Below are 17,706 nucleotides of genomic sequence, written 5' to 3'. Positions count from 1 at the left end.
GGTTATTTTCCATCCTGACCGCCCCAGGTTTTCAGGATGGAATGTATGCGTTACCATGGAGAACGCTACATCAGCAGAGAAACTCCTAAAGCGTTGTAGAGGCCACCATGATGGAGGATCACTGAAAGCTTAAATACGCACTAATATCAACTTCCTTTTCCAGATAATGCACTTTTAACAAAACCTTTAATAAAGAATGGAGCTGAATAATGGCTGTAATCCTGAAGTGTCTGCTGCGTTACGCCTGCATGACGGGCCGCGCCTCCTTGGCCCTCAGGTCCACCCCTGACCCGGCGAAGCCTGTGCCTCCGCGCTGCAGGTAGATGATGTCTCTGTCAGTCAGCTTGTCTCCGCTCACTGGGTCCGTCATGTCGGGCCTGATGAGCCTCTCCACGCACTCCTGCGTCACCACGGCGCCCGACGGCCTGAGCACGGCACACGGCACGCTGTTCCCCAGCACGTCCCGCGTCACAGCGCACACGTACCTGCACGAGGAGACCAACGGTATCACTTATTTATGTGACCTTCCTACGCACTCATGAGTTCAAGAGATTTACATCACCTGCTGCTGATCCCAAACATCAAGATATCTGCCCAGTGTTTTTACTCTGACGTTTAAACCAAAGATACTAACTCATACCCCTAGAGGCCATAGGCGCCACTGCAGGTGTCATAGCATGTATGTATGTATTATGTATACACATACACAGTGGCGTGGCTACGTGGGGGTCAGGGGGGGCCACGGCCACCCTCAGCTTGAGCCTGGCACCCCCAGTGCCCCCCGGGCCCAGCCCTGGTTAAGGTCGTGCGGCCCGACGCGTCCCAATGTGATTATGTGTTGTTTGACACCTCTGTCACGGCTACACCTCACATTTCTCTCTGAAACATTGTGCCTTTTCTCCCCCCGTCTCTCTCTCCCTTTCCAACGTGGTTCTCTCTCATACGCGACCGGGTCATCATCAACTTGGACCTCACGCTCCCTCACAGCTTGTTAAAGGAATAGGCCACCGTTTTTCCACACTGAGATATGTTCTTACCTTAGCTTTGACGAGTTCTTTAGGACCTGTCTGATCTTCACCTGTGCCTTCAGTCACGTAAACACAGCGCAGACGGCGTTAGCATTTAGCCTCTCCCTCTCTCCTCTATAGCTCCAAAACAGGTCAAGATAGAAGCTACCAAGCTCTTCCACGTTTTCCCTATTTAAATATGGTTACGTGAAGTGTTCCACTACAAAGTATAATACACACAATTAAACAATGTGGATTTTCTAAGCGGATAAAAGGGGGGACTATATTGTAAGGCGTAATAATACCAGGAGTAGTTCGAAATCCGCGCAGTAATCTTCACTTTACAGTGCGGATGCCAAATTACTCCTGGTATTATTACGCCTTACAATATAGTCCCCCCTTTTATCCGCTCGAGAACTCGTCAAAGCTAAGGTAAGAACATATCTCAGTATGTAAAAACGGTGGCCTATTCCTTTAAAGTGAGTCTGCAATCGTAGCTATTAGTGATGAACTGGACCTGCTGAATATACATACATTTCTTCACACGTGACCTGACGCAGCCACTCGCTCCGGAGGACGTTCAAATTGAGCTGAAATACGGCGGAAAAAACAATTGATCCTGGAGCCTTATAGAGGTCATGCCAATCCTCCAAGCACCCACTGGATTCACCAAACGCACCTTTAACTATTCCTCAGAGTGTAAGAGCCGTCACTCACCGCTCCTGCCGGCTCAGCAGCTGGACCCGCTCCAGGCTGGGGTCGAGCGGCGTGAAGCGCACTGCAGTCAGCTGGTTCATCTTGATGGGATGTCCCGACATGGGGCACAGCACGGCCTTACTGGGCTTCTTCAGCAGCGCGGGCTTGGCCTCTGGAGTCAGCGTCGGGATCCAGAAGCTGGGCAGGCTTTTGCTGGAGCCCGCCACGCTCACGTCGCCCGGGCGCTCTCCCGCCGCCTTCTGCTCCTCCCGGGAGGCGAACGGGTTGATGGGCTTGGACACGATGTTGCTCTCGCTCGTCTTGAACTTCTCCGCCTTCTCCTTCTCGGCCGACTTGGACTCGCTCTGGCCCGTGCTCTTCAGCGTTTGCTTCTGCTTCTCGTACGCCTTCATCTTCTTGGCGAACTCTGTCTTCTGGTGCAGGATGAACTCCAGGATGGCCTGCAGAAAATCAGATATTATTCAAAAGGAAAAACCCATCGCTCCATTGCTTCCAGTCAAACTAAATATAGAGATATATTTAGATGTCTTGTCTCTTTGTCTGCACATGCGCCCTGTGTATATTTCTCTTGTCTTAAGCTGCTGCTGCTGTATCCCACAAAGGAAATGACCATATGTGGATTATAGCCAGTCTTTCGTGCTACACATGGATACCAAACGGGTCAGTATTTATGAATGAATAAGCGTGGGAAAGACCAGGGAGCGACGCAGCCATGTTGTAATTACTTCCTGGAAATCTACTGCGAGTGAGATCATAAAATGTCATAAAACACCAAACTCTTTCTTTACCGTAAGTTTAATATTTGCTCTGACATTAAAACTAAGACGGTGCGGAAACAAAATAGTTTTCAGCTTGATAAATGGCTGGGAGAATACTTGGATCTTCTCTCCATGGAACGAGCAGCTCTAGCGCTCGGAGACTTGAGCGAAGAGCACCCTAACATATTTAACTTAGTATGGTCTGCACTAAAACAAACAAATATATGGAATTCATGGCCTTTATGGAAAATGTGAAAATAAGTTAAGCAAATTATGAATGTTTGCATGATGATTTGTCCGTCTTGTCTTGTTGACAGGTATGGCGTCAATATGTGGGAAGGTGTGTTTTGTCTTTTTAGGGCATTTGTAAGTTGTACTCTGTCCAACCTACCCCTCCTTTCCCTCCCTATGTTGTCCATTGTCATTTTTGTTTGTGGAATGTATAAGTTTGTCTTTTATGTCTGTTATTGTCAAATAAAAATTCAACAAAAATGTGAAAAAAACAAACAAACAAAAAAACTAAGTCGTAAAGGAGAAAACCAGGGCTGCAACTAACGATTATTTTGTAATCGATTAATCTATCGATTATTTTTACGATTACGGTAATTTCCGGCCTATAAGCCGCTACTTTATTCCCACGCATTGAACCCTGCGGCCAATATGACAGTGCGGCCAATATATAGCCGCCAACAAGCACTAGAGGCACTCTCTAGCTAAAGCTTGAGCACATGTTGATGGAGTAAACTTTAAGTGAATGTTTGTACGAGGCTCTTGGGGCCAATTCTGCTTTCTGATTGGATGAGACACAGACAGACATTCATGAAATTTACCCTGTACAAAACACTACATACACAACTATAAAAACAAAGTAGGTTTTCATCAAAAATACAATTTCATGTTATTTTTGCTCTATTTGAGTCTGTGTGAACCCGAAAACGATTAATCGATAACCAAAACAGTTGTTGACTATTTGAATAGTTTCGCCCCAGAGAAAACTAGATCAAAATCTCAGCAATGACCAGGTTTTGACTTGCAGCGATATCATAAGGATTATCTTATCTTATCTTATAATACCGAACCATTCAAAGAAACTCTTCCAGTCCGTACCTGTTTCTCGTAGAGGAAGCCGTTGGGCGTCACCACAGGGTCTTTGCACGGCTGCAGAGACAGGCAGCAGCAGTCGAAGTCCTTGATGGCGTCTTTGCCCAGACGGACGCTCTGTGTGCCGTAACCGGAGGCCGCCGTGTCCTTCTTCTTCTCATGGTACGTGTAAACGGCCCCCGCCGTGCAGTTCTTACCGTGACGTGTCATGGCTGCGGGAATTCAACTGGACACGGGGAAAACAGAGTTATTTTGTGCTGAGCTGAAAACTGGTGAGATTTCAAGGATTTCTGTGTGTCAGGGTTTCTACAGCAGAATGTATGCTTTCTAATGCCATGAACACAGAGACAAACAGGAGTCAAACAGAGACAAACAGAGGAGTCAAACAGAGACAAACAGAGGAGTCAAACAGAGACAGACAGAGACAAACAGAGGAGTCAAACAGAGGAATGTGGGAAAACGTCAATATTCAAAAGGAAATTGGACAGACTTGAGCAAAAATGGGAGTATTATTTCAGTCATTGCTTCCTTTTTCTTAATAATTGAACTTTTTGACAAAATTATGCAGTAAAGTAGTTGAGTAATGTCACTGTTTTTTCAAGAAACTTTAATTATGTGCCAGCTTAAATTAAATTTATTTGCATTAATAAAATAAATCGCATAATTCTTCCCACTTGTTATTACTTGTATTAAAAAACCTGCATTGTATTAATTTGCTGCTTAAAAATGTCCCCATAGCAAAAAGAGCTACAAACTGGGACAACTTTGTCTTCAGCAAACTGTCGTGTGTTTAAAAAGCAATCCCAGAGTTTGCATCAACAAAAAAATCTATTGAAATCAATTTAAAAGTTTAAAATAATCACTTTGACGCTCTAATTTATCGAAAAAGTATGAAGCTAAACAGAAACAGTGGGCGCTGATGGACGGAAGCTAATGGCTAACAGCTAACACTAACCCAAACAATGTCCATAAGCGGCACGTTTTGAGCATTTTCATGAGGACTTTTCTCGTTCTCGAATCCGCGCGATTCAATTTACAACATCCATCGAATTCAGTAGATCAAAACTCTGAATGAGAGTGATATTTTACCGGATATAAAGATAAATGCCAGAGTTCCTCACTCGCTTCTCCTGCGCTTTTCTTCTCCGTGTCTCGCGCCGTGTGTTCTACAGTACTCCGCCCTCTATCGGCCACGAGGGGAAACACGCTGCAACTTTATCACTTTTTAATCAACCTTAAAGCACATTTGATAAACTTCCAACAGCTATTATGTCACAAGATCAAACCAATCATTTAAACCTGGCTTTGTCCATTATTCTTATTTCCTATGGTGCAACTAAAAATGCCAAAAGATACAAAACAGAATATTAAACGATACAATCAAATTGGATAGGCCATTATTTGTATTATTATTATTATTATTATTTTTATTTTATTTGTCATTGTATGTTTTTTCTATCCTCCTAACAAAATGTGTAATTTTATTTTGTATGTCTTGGAAAATCGCGGAAATGATGTTCTCGTGAGGCGGAAGTCAGCGTCGGATGAGGCGAAGTCTCGATCATGGCCGAGGTTTGCCTTTTTAAATGTTATTTCTTGTCTGCTTTTTTGGGTGAATACACGTACACGGATCCTTAATTATGTTTCATCGTTATCTCGTTAATTGTCCTGTGAAAATATTAAATTCTGACATGTTTTCTCTGCGCTGACGCTTCAACCGACGCAAGCTACGTGTTATTAGCATCAGTCGGAGGCTTTAAATGCCCCAGTAAACCGCATCTGTGCGTTTAATACCGTCATTTAGATGGCGTTTTATTGATTAAACTTGTTGACTCGATAATGATGCGCGTTTAAAAGCTGTTGTTCCCGAATATGACCTAAAATGTGAGTTCATTTTGGTTCTGGTTTGCCCGATGCTTCACGCTGCAGTACCGCCGACTGTACACAGGGAGGCGCTGCTCAGGGTTTTGTGTTAATAAGACTAATACTAAAACTGACACTAAAACTAATACTAATGTGACGTTTAGAGAGTAATGAAGTCACATGAGAGAGATTTAGACGCACTTCTCCACCCACAGGTAAAATATTCCGTGACGTAATAACAGCAGTCGCGGAACAAAAAACAACATTTAAACCCGAATATCTCAATACAATAATAATAATAATGTTCAGAGTTTAGCATAGACTCTCTGTGGTGTATTATCGTTTGCCTCTGTGTCTAAAGTTACCGGCTTTTGTGATTTATTATCCGTAGTCATTAAAAGAATTGTGCCTATTTGCACACCCTGAGTGTTTCTAATAGAGTTCGGGAATGTGACGTCATATCGCTAAGCATTATGGGATTAGCAGCAATTGTAAACTAATGTAGATTTTAAAAGTTAAAATACTGGAATTATTGTTCACATTAAAACACTTGGACACCACAGTGAGTTAGATGTTTTTACCAGCAGTAACTCAGCGGCTAACGGAGCTGTTCCATGGCTATTTTCTCCACTTTTTATACTGTTTTTAGCTAATGTTAGTCTATGGAAATGTATGCTAACAGCTGCAAAAACTGTGGCCTTTCCTGAACTCTATAGCTGAGTGTAACAAGTACATTTCTCCATATTGAGATCAATAAAGGCTATTTTATCTTATCTAAGTCACTACTTTATAGGTCACTTTAAAGGAACAGGCCACCGTTTTTACATACTGAGATATGTTCTTACCTGAGCTTTGACGAGTTCTTTAGGACCTGTCTGATCTTCAGTCACGTAAACACAGCGCAGACGGCGTTAGCATTTAGCCTCTCCCTCTCTCCTCTATAGCTCCAAAACAGGTCAAGATAGAAGCTACCAAGCTCTTCCACGTTTTCCCTATTTAAATATGGTTAGTGAAGTGTTCCACTACAAAGTATAATTACACAAAATTAAACAATGTGGATTTTCTAAGCGGATAAAAGAGGGAACTATATTGTAAGGTGTAATAATACGTCAAACACGTCAAAACTAAGGTAAGAACAATTCTCGGTATGTAAAAATGGTGGCCTATTCCTTTAAAGCATAAAATGAGATCATGTAAAAACTACCAAAACGTCGTCCCAAACTCCTCTGCATAATCAAATGTTGGCAAAACTTAAGACATAATAAATGCATTTACTTGTTAAGTTTGAGCCATTGAAATATTGTGTCTGGATTAGATTATACTGCTCCCTTTTCATTTTTCTTGAGTTTTTATGTATCCACCAAAATATCTGCAGATTTTCATCACAGTTTTCGGAATCAAATGATAGTTTAAAATTGTCTGTAATTCCTGATTTTGATTTGTTCCTCAGACCCACAGCCTCCAGGAGCTGCAGACTCCTCCGGCCTCCTCCAAAATCTTCATTCAGAGGGACTACGGCTCAGGGACCTTCTGCCGTTTCCACACCAAGCTGCCGTCAGAGCTCGAGTCACGGGTGAGACTCACAACCGTCCACTTAAATCCTGCACCTTTATATCAGGACGCTGTGGTCTATTTCTTTAACGTCTTAATGTGAGAGAAAAAATGGACCAAAAAAAATCCCAACAGAAATTAGATTAAATTTTAAAAAAAATTCTTCATATTTTTTCCACTTAAATGGGCTAGATGCAAGTTGGCCATTTTATACTCACTACTGCCACCTCAGGTCATATGTGTAACTGCACCTTATATTAAGCTCGTGCATGACGGCACTTCAGACCCGAAGTAACAACTTTTTGGGTGACGGTGCAGGATTTTAGAGGCAGTTGTGGTGAACGGGTCTGAGCAATAGACATATTATATTAATAGACCGTCATTACTCCCCCTCCCCAGCTTTGATGAAGCATGTTCCTAAATAGGGCATAAGGGCGGGATCTTCACTTTCGACTCGGCCCGTGTGTGACGTGTAGTTCGGCCCTCATTAGTACCATATTTTGAAAATGTTTCTTACAAAAAACAGCCTTTAATTGTAACTAACCCAGTGTTATCACAGGAGGAATATCTAGCTGTAGAAAGTTTAAGAAAATTCGAAACAAGACTTTAAAGTTTTTAACGTATCTAAAGTGCAATGCTTTCCAATGGGGGCTATATGGAGGTACTACAGCAATGACGGAGCAATGGCGGCCTCTAGTGTTGTCACAAAGCAGAGCAGCCAGTGGCCATTGATCTGAGCTCATTCTACACATTAGGACATGTAGGGGGAGGAAAATACATATTTTTTTAAAACTACTTATCGTCCCTTTTAATAACTAGTTTATTCAAACACTAATCAAGATCCGAAATCCCTGAGAAAATCTTTGCAACTAATATGTCACAAGATCAAACCAATCATTTAAACCTGGCTTTGTCCATTATTCTGATTTCCTGGCTGAAAATACAGGACATTGTGGCCGTTTTTATGCGTAAAGCGTGTTATTTAAAAAGCATTAGATTGACTTTTTTTGCTTTTGCCAAAAGTACATCTGTAATATGTGTGAATGATGGTTTGAAAGCTTCATTCCGCTCTCGTGACTGTGGCGTCGGTGTTGCAGGTGGACAAGCAGCAGTTCGAGGAGACGATGCAGACGCTGAATAACCTTTACGCCGAGGCGGAGAAGCTCGGGGGCCGCTCGTACCTGGAGGGCTGCCTGGCCTGTCTCACCGCCTACACCGTGTTCCTGTGTCTGGAGACGCACTACGAGAAGGTGCGGCCCGTGACATCATCCCCATACCCTGTATTGTACTGAATGTCATACACACGAGACTCTCACTTTATAGTTCCCTACCGTGTCTTCATCCGTCTACTTCACCTCTATATAATAATAATCACAATTAACAACTATTTGATATTGGCAATAATTAACTGCATTTAAGAGTCGGGTTTGCGATTAATTAGTAAATGTTTTAGTATACAAATGCCGTCTTTACTTTACTGCGAGCTGCACACACTGATATCAGAGTATTCACTGTGGTTAAGCATTTATGACCGCGGCGTGTGAGACGATAATCGCTGCTCATTTCTGTGTTGGTTCCAGGTTTTGAAGAAGATTTCAAGATACATCAAGGATCAGAACGAGAAGATCTACGCGCCACGAGGACTTCTGCTCACAGACCCCATCGAGAGGGGGCTGCGGGTGGTATCCTTCACACTGGACTAGAGAGGGGCCAGAGAGAGAGAGAGAGGGGCCAGAGAGAGAGGGGCCAGAGAGAGAGAGAGAGAGAGAGAGAGAGAGGGGCCAGAGAGAGAGAGAGGGAGGGGCCAGAGAGAGAGGGGCCAGAGAGAGAGAGAGAGGGGCCAGAGAGAGAGAGAGAGAGAGAGAGAGAGAGAGAGAGAGAGAGAGAGAGAGAGAGAGAGAGGGGCCAGAGAGAGAGAGAGGGGCCAGAGAGAGAGGGGCCAGAGAGAGAGAGAGAGAGAGAGAGAGAGGGGCCAGAGAGAGAGAGAGAGAGGGGCCAGAGAGAGAGGGGCCAGAGAGAGAGAGAGAGAGAGAGAGAGAGGGGCCAGAGAGAGAGAGAGGGAGGGGCCAGAGAGAGAGGGGCCAGAGAGAGAGAGAGAGAGAGAGAGAGAGAGGGGCCAGAGAGAGAGAGAGAGGGGCCAGAGAGAGAGAGAGGGGCCAGAGAGAGAGAGAGAGAGGGGCCAGAGAGAGAGAGAGGGAGGGGCCAGAGAGAGAGAGAGAGAGAGAGGGGCCAGAGAGAGAGAGAGAGAGGGGCCAGAGAGAGAGAGAGAGAGAGAGGGGGGCCAGAGAGAGGTGCCAAGAGCGAGAGGGACCAGAAAGAGAGAGAGAGGGACCAGAGAGAGAGACTAGAGAGCGGCTATATAGTGGCTAAAGATGGGCTAAATAGTGGCTGAGGAAGAGTGGCTAAAGCAGCGACGTTTCTTATTTTGGTAATTCCCCTAACTTTAAACTCAGCTTGAAATCACCATCTTTGAAGACAGAAGCATCGGCTCCAGCAGATAAAGAGGACGAGGTAAGACAGCCATTCCTTTCAGTTACATTTCAAACACAAGCCATTGTACTTGGGTTGTTCCGATGGACGAGCAACATCACAATGGAGAGCCACCATCGTGATGCCACGCCCCCTCCTGTCAGAACACACTCTGATCTTCTGTAGGCCTAGTAACTTTCATGAAATCTGTTCAGACTCGGGATTCTTCCTGCTTAAGGTACAAACTTGAAGTAAATGTAAATATTCAGGACTAAAACTTAAATGTTGCAACAAATCCAAATTCCCACACTACCTGACTGTCTGTTTCTCTGACACACAAACCTCTCTCCCTCCAGGCTGCAGAAAGACGGCGCCATCTTTTGGGTGTCATCGAGTTGGGACGGTGCTTCACTGAAACAGATGTACATAGACTTGGATCCTGAACTGTATTATTTATATTTTTTTCTCCTCACATAATGTTTGTTCTATCTTTGGCTTCAAACACAACACCATCTCCCTCTTGGGCTGATTTTAACTTTGTTTTGTGACTCACAAATAGTACGTTTTTGCTTGTATTTCAACAAAAATCATTCATTATCTGTGCATGAATGTGACAAAAATGATGCTCATGAATATGTCTTTTAACACACAGTACTTTGTTGTAATTCATATCCTTTTTAAAATCATTTTATGTTTATTACGCCTAATTTTGGTTGTCATTCCTTAAGTGCTTTTCTTTCACTTCAAAGTCATTAAAATCCCACATAACCTTAACGTCTACAAGTTAAACTTTTCTACTGTGCTTTTTTTCCCCCTTTTTTGTTTGATTAACCAAAGTGTCATCGTTTATTGTGTAAATAAATGTTTCTTCCAAAAAAATTAGGCAGTAGTTTTGTTTTTCCAGCAAATGAGAAACATTTCGTCAGCCACATAGCATAATTGCCTAACTCATTTTTGTTTTGATTTTGGAAAACATGTAAAAAGACTTTTTATAGGAAACACATAAAATGACTAGGCAGTTATGCTATGTGGCTAACGATTTCTATTTGATAGTCGAAGTTAATATGTGTACAATAAAAAACATTAATAAAATTATAAAATTAAGTTGGCTATATATTATATTTTCTAATTCATTAAAAAAGAGCGAAATCATGCTAAATAACATGCTTAAACATTATAAAATTGATAAACGTTTTCAATGGGTTAGAAGAAGAATATTTTTTATTTTTTATTTCTTGGTTTTATTGTGAAAATCCCAGACCGGAAACACTCGAGGAACCGTGTCCTGATACTGTGATGCTAGCGGCTAACTCCTCAAAGTCCGGGGTGTATTTTGCAATTTTTCTTATTTTTTAGGGCTCAAACTTAACGGTGACCAGGCCAGTTTAAACGTGCTGTGGGAAATTAAAAAGTACGTCATTTAATAATAATAAAAAATATATATAAGTAATGAAATAAATGGTGGTATTTTGTGCATGTGTTATTAATGATTTTAAAAACAACGTGAAATGGTGGAGCTTGGGTGAGGCGTTTTGAAACAGTCATTTCTATGTAATGGTGTTGACTAGCATGGCAGATAATAACAAAAGTCATGTTGTCGTTAGTCATGAACACATTTGTGGAGGATAATGTGCGCTTTTCTTTCCTCAGGGCTTGGTCTTCACGCTGGCGTTTCCATGTATTGACGGTGTTTATCTCCCCAAACACGAGAATGAGTTCGTGCACCTGGTTCTGGAGGAGCTGGAGGCGCTTCAGCAGGAGAACCAGTGGAACAGGTTCGTGTCCCCAACTTTAACATAGTTATAAAGCACTAAAATGTCCGAAATCGAAACCTGACGACGATGAAGTTGTCTTACTTAGGTGAGGTTCTAAACCAGCTTAAAGTATACCACTGTTAAATAATGACACTGTGCTTAATTAAGTCAGATCTAAAATCGACAAATCACTCAAGACTTGTAAACGCAGCCCTGAGGATGCTCCTGATTATTATTCAGAGCTTATTATCAACAGCTATTTAATACATGTTTTTATTAAAGCCATTGTAAACCTTTAAAGAGGGGGTATTCTGCTTTTTTCAGTCCCATAGCACCAGTCTATATCACACTACAATGATGACAAGAAGAAGAAGAAGAAGAAGAAGAAGAAGATCTTTATTTATATAGCGCCTTTCACAGACATATAGACAAACCTTCTGTTGGTCTGTAAATGCAGTAAATTAGAATAACTGCCTTGTATAAAATGTCTCTCTCAAAATGGCTGTAGTGAATGTCTTGAAATAGGCCTCTGTCTCTTTAAGAACCTCTGAGCCTTTAGACACGCCCCCTCCACACGCTGTCTGTGGCATCAGTGGGGAGGGGGTTCTGCTGAGGAGCAGTGGTTGGTTACTCGGCTGGTGACGAAAGCTCGGAGGCGTCTCCAGGAGGTGGGGGCGTTCCTAGGAGGACTCAGGCAAACCTATCCCTAAAATGGCCGCCATCAGAGTTTTTACAGATTACTCAAAAATACGTGAATGTGCCAAGGCAACACTTCAGCCATGTTTTTAATGAGGGAGTGACAGAATAACATGATGAAAAGCTTGAAAAAGTCGATTTAGCATAATACCCCCCCTTTACTAGAGGAGACTTAGACAAAAGACTTGAGGACCAAAAACATCAGCTGCAAGTCAAGCCTAAATGTAATATAGTATGAGTGTTGCACGTGCACACTGAGTGTTGATGTTATGATGTCATGTGTGTCCAGGGTGCTGGTGTTCCCTCCGCTCCCGAGCCGCCTCCGGTACCTGATCCACAGGACGGTGGAGGACATGCCCCAGCTCTGCTCCTTCTCTGTGGGCGAGAGCTGGAGCCGCAGGACGGCCGTCTGCTTCTTTGACATCAGGTCAATAATACATCTATTACACGCAAATCAGCAATCCTTCGAGTTAAAGGAGAACAGTATCTTACTCCCACACACAATCGGGTCAAATCTGACGCTGCAGGTGAAACATAGACTTATCCTGCTGTGTCAGTTTAGAGATTTGTGTCTGGTTTTGTGACTGGCGCCTGATAAATGTCTTCCTTTCCCCGATGTTCCTCCTCTTTCTCTCAGGGCGGAGGCGAAGGAGGACAGTGACCCTGAGAGTTTTTGCAACGACGAAAGGAAGGAACGTCGAGATTCAAAACCCAAACGCAGCCCGACGAAACCCCGAGGCCCGCGACGCCCGGACCAGCCGCTGTTCCTGCCCCGCGCCGTGAGGGAGCGGCTGAAGGAGACAGCGCTGCCGGACTGTGGCGGGGCAGAGGAGGACTGTGGAGGGGCAGAGAAGGACTGTGGAGGGGCAGAGGAGGACTGTGGAGGGGCAGAGGAGGACTGTGGAGGGGCAGAGAAGGACTGTGGAGGTGCAGAGGAGGACTGTGGAGGGGCAGAGGAGGACTGTGGAGGGGCAGAGGAGGACTGTGGAGGGGCAGAGGAGGACTGTGGAGGGGCAGAGGAGGACTGTGGAGGGGCAGAGGAGGACTGTAGGCCTTTTGGAAGCACGGAGGAGACTGTGAACAACGCAGAAGAGGAGCTAAATGCTGCAGAGAACTCAGTAAATGGACCAGACGTGGAGATTTGGGACGAAGACATTGGGAACATGGCCGCCCTGACACAGGAGGAGAGAGGAGGGGTCCCTGGAGGAACTTCTAGAGGAGGATGTGAAGAGGTTCCTGGTGGGGTTCCTGGAGGAGGTCCTGAAAGGCCAAACAGCTGCGATACAGAAAACCCAGACGCAGACTCGGACACAGAGGAGCTCAGTGACGAGGTACGCCTTAGGCAATTGGTCTCAGCTGGCAAGACTTGGAACCTGCTGTGACCTTAATATTTATGTATAATGCAAAAAAATATATTTTTGAATAACCATGAGATAAGCATTGAAACTGAAATCATGGCTACAACTTAATTATAGTTATGTAACAATCTTCAGTTGATGAATATTTAAAGAAATGTTGCCTCAGAAAAGCTGAAAAGCTTGTGACCAACTTGTGGGACGCGACCTGCCAATTGAGAACCGCTGCTTTAGACCATTCTGGTTTATTTTGTTCCACTCTGTCAGATCCAAATAAAGTCACCACACAGCAAACAAGTGATGAGGTCTGCCGTCTGGTGCTGAGGCCGGTGTCGCCCTCATAGAACCAAACATCTCACAAAGTACCAAGACAATAGAATACAAAAACTGCATGTCGCAATAACTTAAGGCTGACAGATTCAGGGCTCGATCTTCCGCCTGATGCAACAACAGTGTTGGCCCAGATGAGGCTGGTATCTTGCATCTCTTCCTTTACATCACGCCTCAAGTCCTTTTGAAGCTCTCATTACAGACTTTCTTTATCCCACTGTGAGTTGAACACGGTCCGTGTCCTGAAAGAAAGCGAATGTACTGAGGGTCCCGCTCTCACTCAGGGCTCGGGCTGCACCATTTTGACCACAAATATCTAATTGAGATTTTGTTGTTGTTGAAACCTTGCAGCCCTACGCGGGGCTCTCCACGCCGCAGAAACGTGATCAAACACCAGCTCATGCCCCAGAACAATAACAGAAAACCACACAACGTAAATGCATCACTAAAGCATTAGTGAAACTATTAAGGGTCACTTAAGGTATACTTTATGATTCCCTGTTGGGACATTTGTTTGTTGGCATTATATTGAGCATAGATACAGACGGCATCTCTGGAATCGCCCATATATGGTCATGTTTGAAAACAGTTAAGGGGGAAAACAATTTTGAACTTTCTCTAATTATTCAAAAACTACTTTAACAAATGCTGAATTATGAATATAGTTTCTACTAAATAAAGATACAAAGACATGGAGAGGAGCAAAGTGGTTCAACAGCCCATAAATACATAAAAAAACGGAGAATGCTAACATGATGCTACATGTTAGCATCAGGCTAATGCTAACGGTTAGCTAGTGCTAGCTACAACTGCCGTTTTTTCACTTCTACTGAACAACCGATTTACACTTGACTTTATTTGTATGTGATAAATAAGTTGATATTCCACCAGAAAATGGCTAAAAAGAGTGAAAAATTGTGTCCGTTTTCCCCCTTGGTGAAGCCACGCCCCCTTCTATGACGAGATGCCGCCTGTATCTATTGACCTAAAAAAAGCAGAGAAATTAGAATTTTGACCGATTTTTCCCATACATTTGAATCTAAGCTCTGTCCATTGTTTACATTTGATTGTGAAAAACATTTTGACATTGTGCGTGTGATCTCCCGTCCTCAGATCCGAGCGTGTCTGAAAGGCGGCGTGAGTTTCTGCGTCTCCGCGGTTCACGGCGACTTCTCTGCCTTTGACTCGGTCTCGGTTCAGACGGAGGAGTTCAGCCACGTCATCGAGATCTACAACTTCCCCGCGCTCTTCAAAACCGAGGACCTGCTGGACGCCTTCACGGACTACAGGTGAGCGCTCCCCAGTCTCAGGCGACACCAGAGGCCCCAGGTTCCTCTGAGACTCCAGTCCATCCTCAAACACCAAACAGAGTGAGATTTTTATTACTAATATTTTGCCACAGTTGATATATTTTATGTTGTAAACTTTGGTGTGTAATTTCTTGACCATATATGGATAGATAGAGACTTACCGTTATTTGCTTCGGAATCGACTGATGTTTGTCTTTCAAATAAGCTGTGACAGCGCCCCCTGCTGTCACAGTTCAACACTGACACGTTTAGAAGCTTCATACACAGAATTATAGACCAGACATTTTCAAAAAATATCAGCAGTGCAACAGTATCGGCCAATCAAAATCCCCAATAATTGTCATCGGCCTGAGAAATAAACATTATTGCCCCACCTCTATTAGATATTTCTATATATTTCTATGTTTGAAACCTTTACTATAATTATAAATGTTTAACTATGGACTGTTTGAGAGATTTCAAAATAAAATGACCTCAAATTAAAACACTTAAGGAGAGACACTACAGGCAAAACTCATTTTTTTCAGTTTTCAGGTTTTGGGCCAAATTGGTCTCTGAACATACAAGCTTTCACCTGTAAACAGAAAATATGCCTAATCTTCACAAAAACATGTTTAAATATTGCGCTGATTCAATGTTCTCCCATAGACTTATATGGGAGAACACAATTTCAAGGCCCTTTTTCTCAAAACACATGTTTCTGTCATTGTGGCGACACTATGTCCACGTCAGTCGGACCTAAAGACTTCACATTTTCCAGCCTTGGACTGAACAATATTTGGAAGATTTTTTCAGAGGGATTTTTTTATTATTTAATCCCTAAACCCCATTTATTGAGTTTTGAATGTCAAAAAATAAGGCGAAAATTACATTTTTACATTTTTTTCCACTAAAAAACTGCTTATTTTAAAACTAAACAAGAAATCCAAAATCCCCTCTGAGAAAGTCTTGGAAACTCATTCATCAATAAAATGAAACCATACATTTGAATGTAGCTCTATCCATTATTCAGATTTCGTCGCTGAAAAGATGGGAAATTTGGGGCATTTTTAGGCATAAAACACCTTGTTCTTATATGAAAAGATAAAATGACAGAAAACTTGCAATGTATTTTTTTCTCACATTTATGCCAGTGATCGACAGCAAAAGCTTCAAATTGATATCTGTTAATATACACTTTTTCCCTATTCACCTGCAGTGTCTCGCCTTAAAATATTGGCCTGTATATCGGCTGTCGGCCATGCCAACCCCCTTCACAATGTAAAAACAATGTAAAAAATAAAATAATGTATTGCATGTTTTCTGTCATTTTATGTTTTCATATAAAAATAAGGCGTTATTTATGCCTGGAAATGCCCCAAATTTCCCATATTTTCAGCAACAAAATCTGAATAAGGATCGAATCAGGTCTAAATGAATGGTTATATTTTGTTGGCGTATTAGTTACAAAGACTTTTTCATTTATTAATGTAAAAAAAATCAATTTCTCCATTACTCAATAAATTAGGCTTGGAATTAGGTATTAAAAATCCGCTCGACCTCCAGTGTGAACCCGTTTGAACAGAGTACTTCCTTTTCAGTGACGGCGGGATGAAGATCAAGTGGGTGGACAACACACACGCTCTGGGCATCTTCTCCTGCCAGGCAGCAGGTGAGTGTGAGTCAGTCTCTGATATACGCCACACAGACGTATGCTCAAAGGTCTGTCTCTGGTTCCAGCGCTGCAGGCCCTGTCCATCAACCACCCTCTGCTGAAGGCCCGTGCTCTGTCCCAGGGCAGCAAGAAGGCCAAGGGCAAAGCTGTCCACCGAGCAGGTGCTTTACCACAACTATATCAAAAATTAGCAATGTCTTTTGCAACTTTTCGCTAACTCCGCAACTTGTGCTCAACTACAGTGAGTTTCCGATCAGTTAAAGCAGAACGAAGTAACTTGTTTATCTTAATAAGTCCTTCCCGTAGTCCCTCTGGGGGTAATACAAGTGTTAATGGGATGATTGGGGGGTCTTTCATCTCCCCCGGTGTCTCTGGCCAGAAAAAAGCAATTGCAACTTCGCTGCCACCGGGTCGGAGTCACAAATCCACAGTAATGGAATCACGAAGAAGAAGCTAACAGGCTAACGGGCAAAGCTAACTGCGGGCCTGCGCCACTTAAACAGTATTTACAGCCAGGTTTGGGTGAAAAACAAATGTGCTGACATGTTTTCCCCCTACAATGAGGCGTGGGAGCCTGGAGTCTGACTGTGGTCTGGTTGTGTAGAGTTCTTGCAGCCGGTGAAAGAGCGCCCGCGCACAGACTCGGCCGTGGCTCGTCGGATGGTCACCAGAGCTCTGGGTCTGCAGGCGCCGCGAGGGAGGAGATACTGACGCACCACTGCAGGTACGGTGGCACAGTGGTTAGCATGCCCGCCCGCTGCTTAAACACACTTCAGCAGGAAGAAGAGTCTGTTCACCCACAGAAATGAAACATCTGCTGCATCGACTGGTCACTGGTTTTCACCCTTTTGCCTGAAAGATCAGATAAACTGCCAAACCTAAGGCCTAAAAAGGTGATCGAAAAGCATTAAATTAGATTCAAACTGGCCTCAAGTGTAGATTTCTTTGAAAATGATGACATCACTGCAGACCTGCCAACCTGTACGCATTCTGGTTAAAGGTACACTGCGTAACTGCATGTGATTCTCGGTCAATGTTAAAAGGTTCCGTGGGACTAATCAGTGTTAATTTCGTCGACTAAAATATTTAGTCTTAATTTTAGTCAAAGTGATATTTTTGTGACTAAAATTGGACTAAAACT

The 17,706-nt window shown here is 43.2% G+C and overlaps 3 protein-coding genes across 4 annotated transcripts; 2 read left to right on the top strand and 1 right to left on the bottom strand.

Moving 5' to 3' along the window:
- On the bottom strand, positions 1-4,740 carry nosip (nitric oxide synthase interacting protein). Of its 2 annotated transcripts, XR_013794194.1 has the most exons (5): positions 4,673-4,740; positions 3,590-3,809; positions 1,725-2,164; positions 185-485; positions 12-150 (listed from the first exon to the last, which is right to left on the bottom strand). XR_013794194.1 is itself a non-coding variant. In XM_079582283.1 (4 exons), the coding sequence occupies exons 2-4, from the start codon at positions 3,791-3,793 to the stop codon at positions 239-241; spliced, it is 891 nt and encodes a 296-aa protein (XP_079438409.1). In that variant the 5' UTR covers positions 3,794-3,809; positions 4,673-4,740; the 3' UTR covers positions 1-238. The 2 variants fall into 2 exon arrangements, 1 of the variants encoding a protein (XP_079438409.1); XM_079582283.1 differs by having other exon boundaries at positions 1-485.
- A 357-nt stretch (positions 4,741-5,097) lies between these two features.
- On the top strand, positions 5,098-10,266 carry LOC306982357 (golgin subfamily A member 7-like). Its single transcript, XM_079582271.1, has 6 exons — positions 5,098-5,155; positions 6,897-7,019; positions 8,095-8,247; positions 8,578-8,679; positions 9,451-9,508; positions 9,823-10,266. The coding sequence occupies exons 1-5, from the start codon at positions 5,147-5,149 to the stop codon at positions 9,496-9,498; spliced, it is 435 nt and encodes a 144-aa protein (XP_079438397.1). The 5' UTR covers positions 5,098-5,146; the 3' UTR covers positions 9,499-9,508; positions 9,823-10,266.
- A 446-nt stretch (positions 10,267-10,712) lies between these two features.
- r3hcc1 (R3H domain and coiled-coil containing 1) lies at positions 10,713-17,370 on the top strand. The gene is made up of 8 exons (XM_079582266.1): positions 10,713-10,877; positions 11,117-11,241; positions 12,206-12,343; positions 12,554-13,247; positions 14,715-14,890; positions 16,492-16,562; positions 16,631-16,726; positions 17,170-17,370. Exons 3-8 carry the CDS (start codon positions 12,270-12,272, stop codon positions 17,274-17,276), a joined length of 1,218 nt encoding a protein of 405 aa, XP_079438392.1. The 5' UTR covers positions 10,713-10,877; positions 11,117-11,241; positions 12,206-12,269; the 3' UTR covers positions 17,277-17,370.
- Positions 17,371-17,706: the final 336 nt, after the last annotated feature.

Source organism: Gobius niger (genome assembly GCF_951799975.1).
Source record: "Gobius niger genome assembly, chromosome: 24".
NCBI classification, from domain to species: Eukaryota; Metazoa; Chordata; class Actinopteri; order Gobiiformes; family Gobiidae; genus Gobius; species Gobius niger.
Note: the sequence above shows the minus strand (reverse complement) of the source record. Positions and strands in the feature narration are given on the sequence as shown.

What these genes read in the sequence shown, in the direction of transcription:
- nosip (XM_079582283.1), bottom strand. Translation starts at nt 3,793, where the DNA reads ATGACACGTCACGGTAAGAACTGCACGGCGGGGGCCGTTTACACGTAC. An exon ending in GCTTCCTCTACGAGAAACAG is followed by an intron (nt 2,165 to 3,589) that starts GTACGGACTGGA and finishes GATTTTCTGCAG; the next exon opens with GCCATCCTGGAGTTCATCCT. An exon ending in CTGCTGAGCCGGCAGGAGCG is followed by an intron (nt 486 to 1,724) that starts GTGAGTGACGGC and finishes CTCCTCGTGCAG; the next exon opens with GTACGTGTGCGCTGTGACGC.
- LOC306982357 (XM_079582271.1), top strand. An exon ending in TGGAGACGCACTACGAGAAG is followed by an intron (nt 8,248 to 8,577) that starts GTGCGGCCCGTG and finishes TGTTGGTTCCAG; the next exon opens with GTTTTGAAGAAGATTTCAAG. An exon ending in TCGAGAGGGGGCTGCGGGTG is followed by an intron (nt 8,680 to 9,450) that starts GTATCCTTCACA and finishes CTTTAAACTCAG; the next exon opens with CTTGAAATCACCATCTTTGA.
- r3hcc1 (XM_079582266.1), top strand. Translation starts at nt 12,270, where the DNA reads ATGCCCCAGCTCTGCTCCTTCTCTGTGGGCGAGAGCTGGAGCCGCAGG. An exon ending in CAGAGGAGCTCAGTGACGAG is followed by an intron (nt 13,248 to 14,714) that starts GTACGCCTTAGG and finishes TCCCGTCCTCAG; the next exon opens with ATCCGAGCGTGTCTGAAAGG. An exon ending in GACGCCTTCACGGACTACAG is followed by an intron (nt 14,891 to 16,491) that starts GTGAGCGCTCCC and finishes CTTCCTTTTCAG; the next exon opens with TGACGGCGGGATGAAGATCA.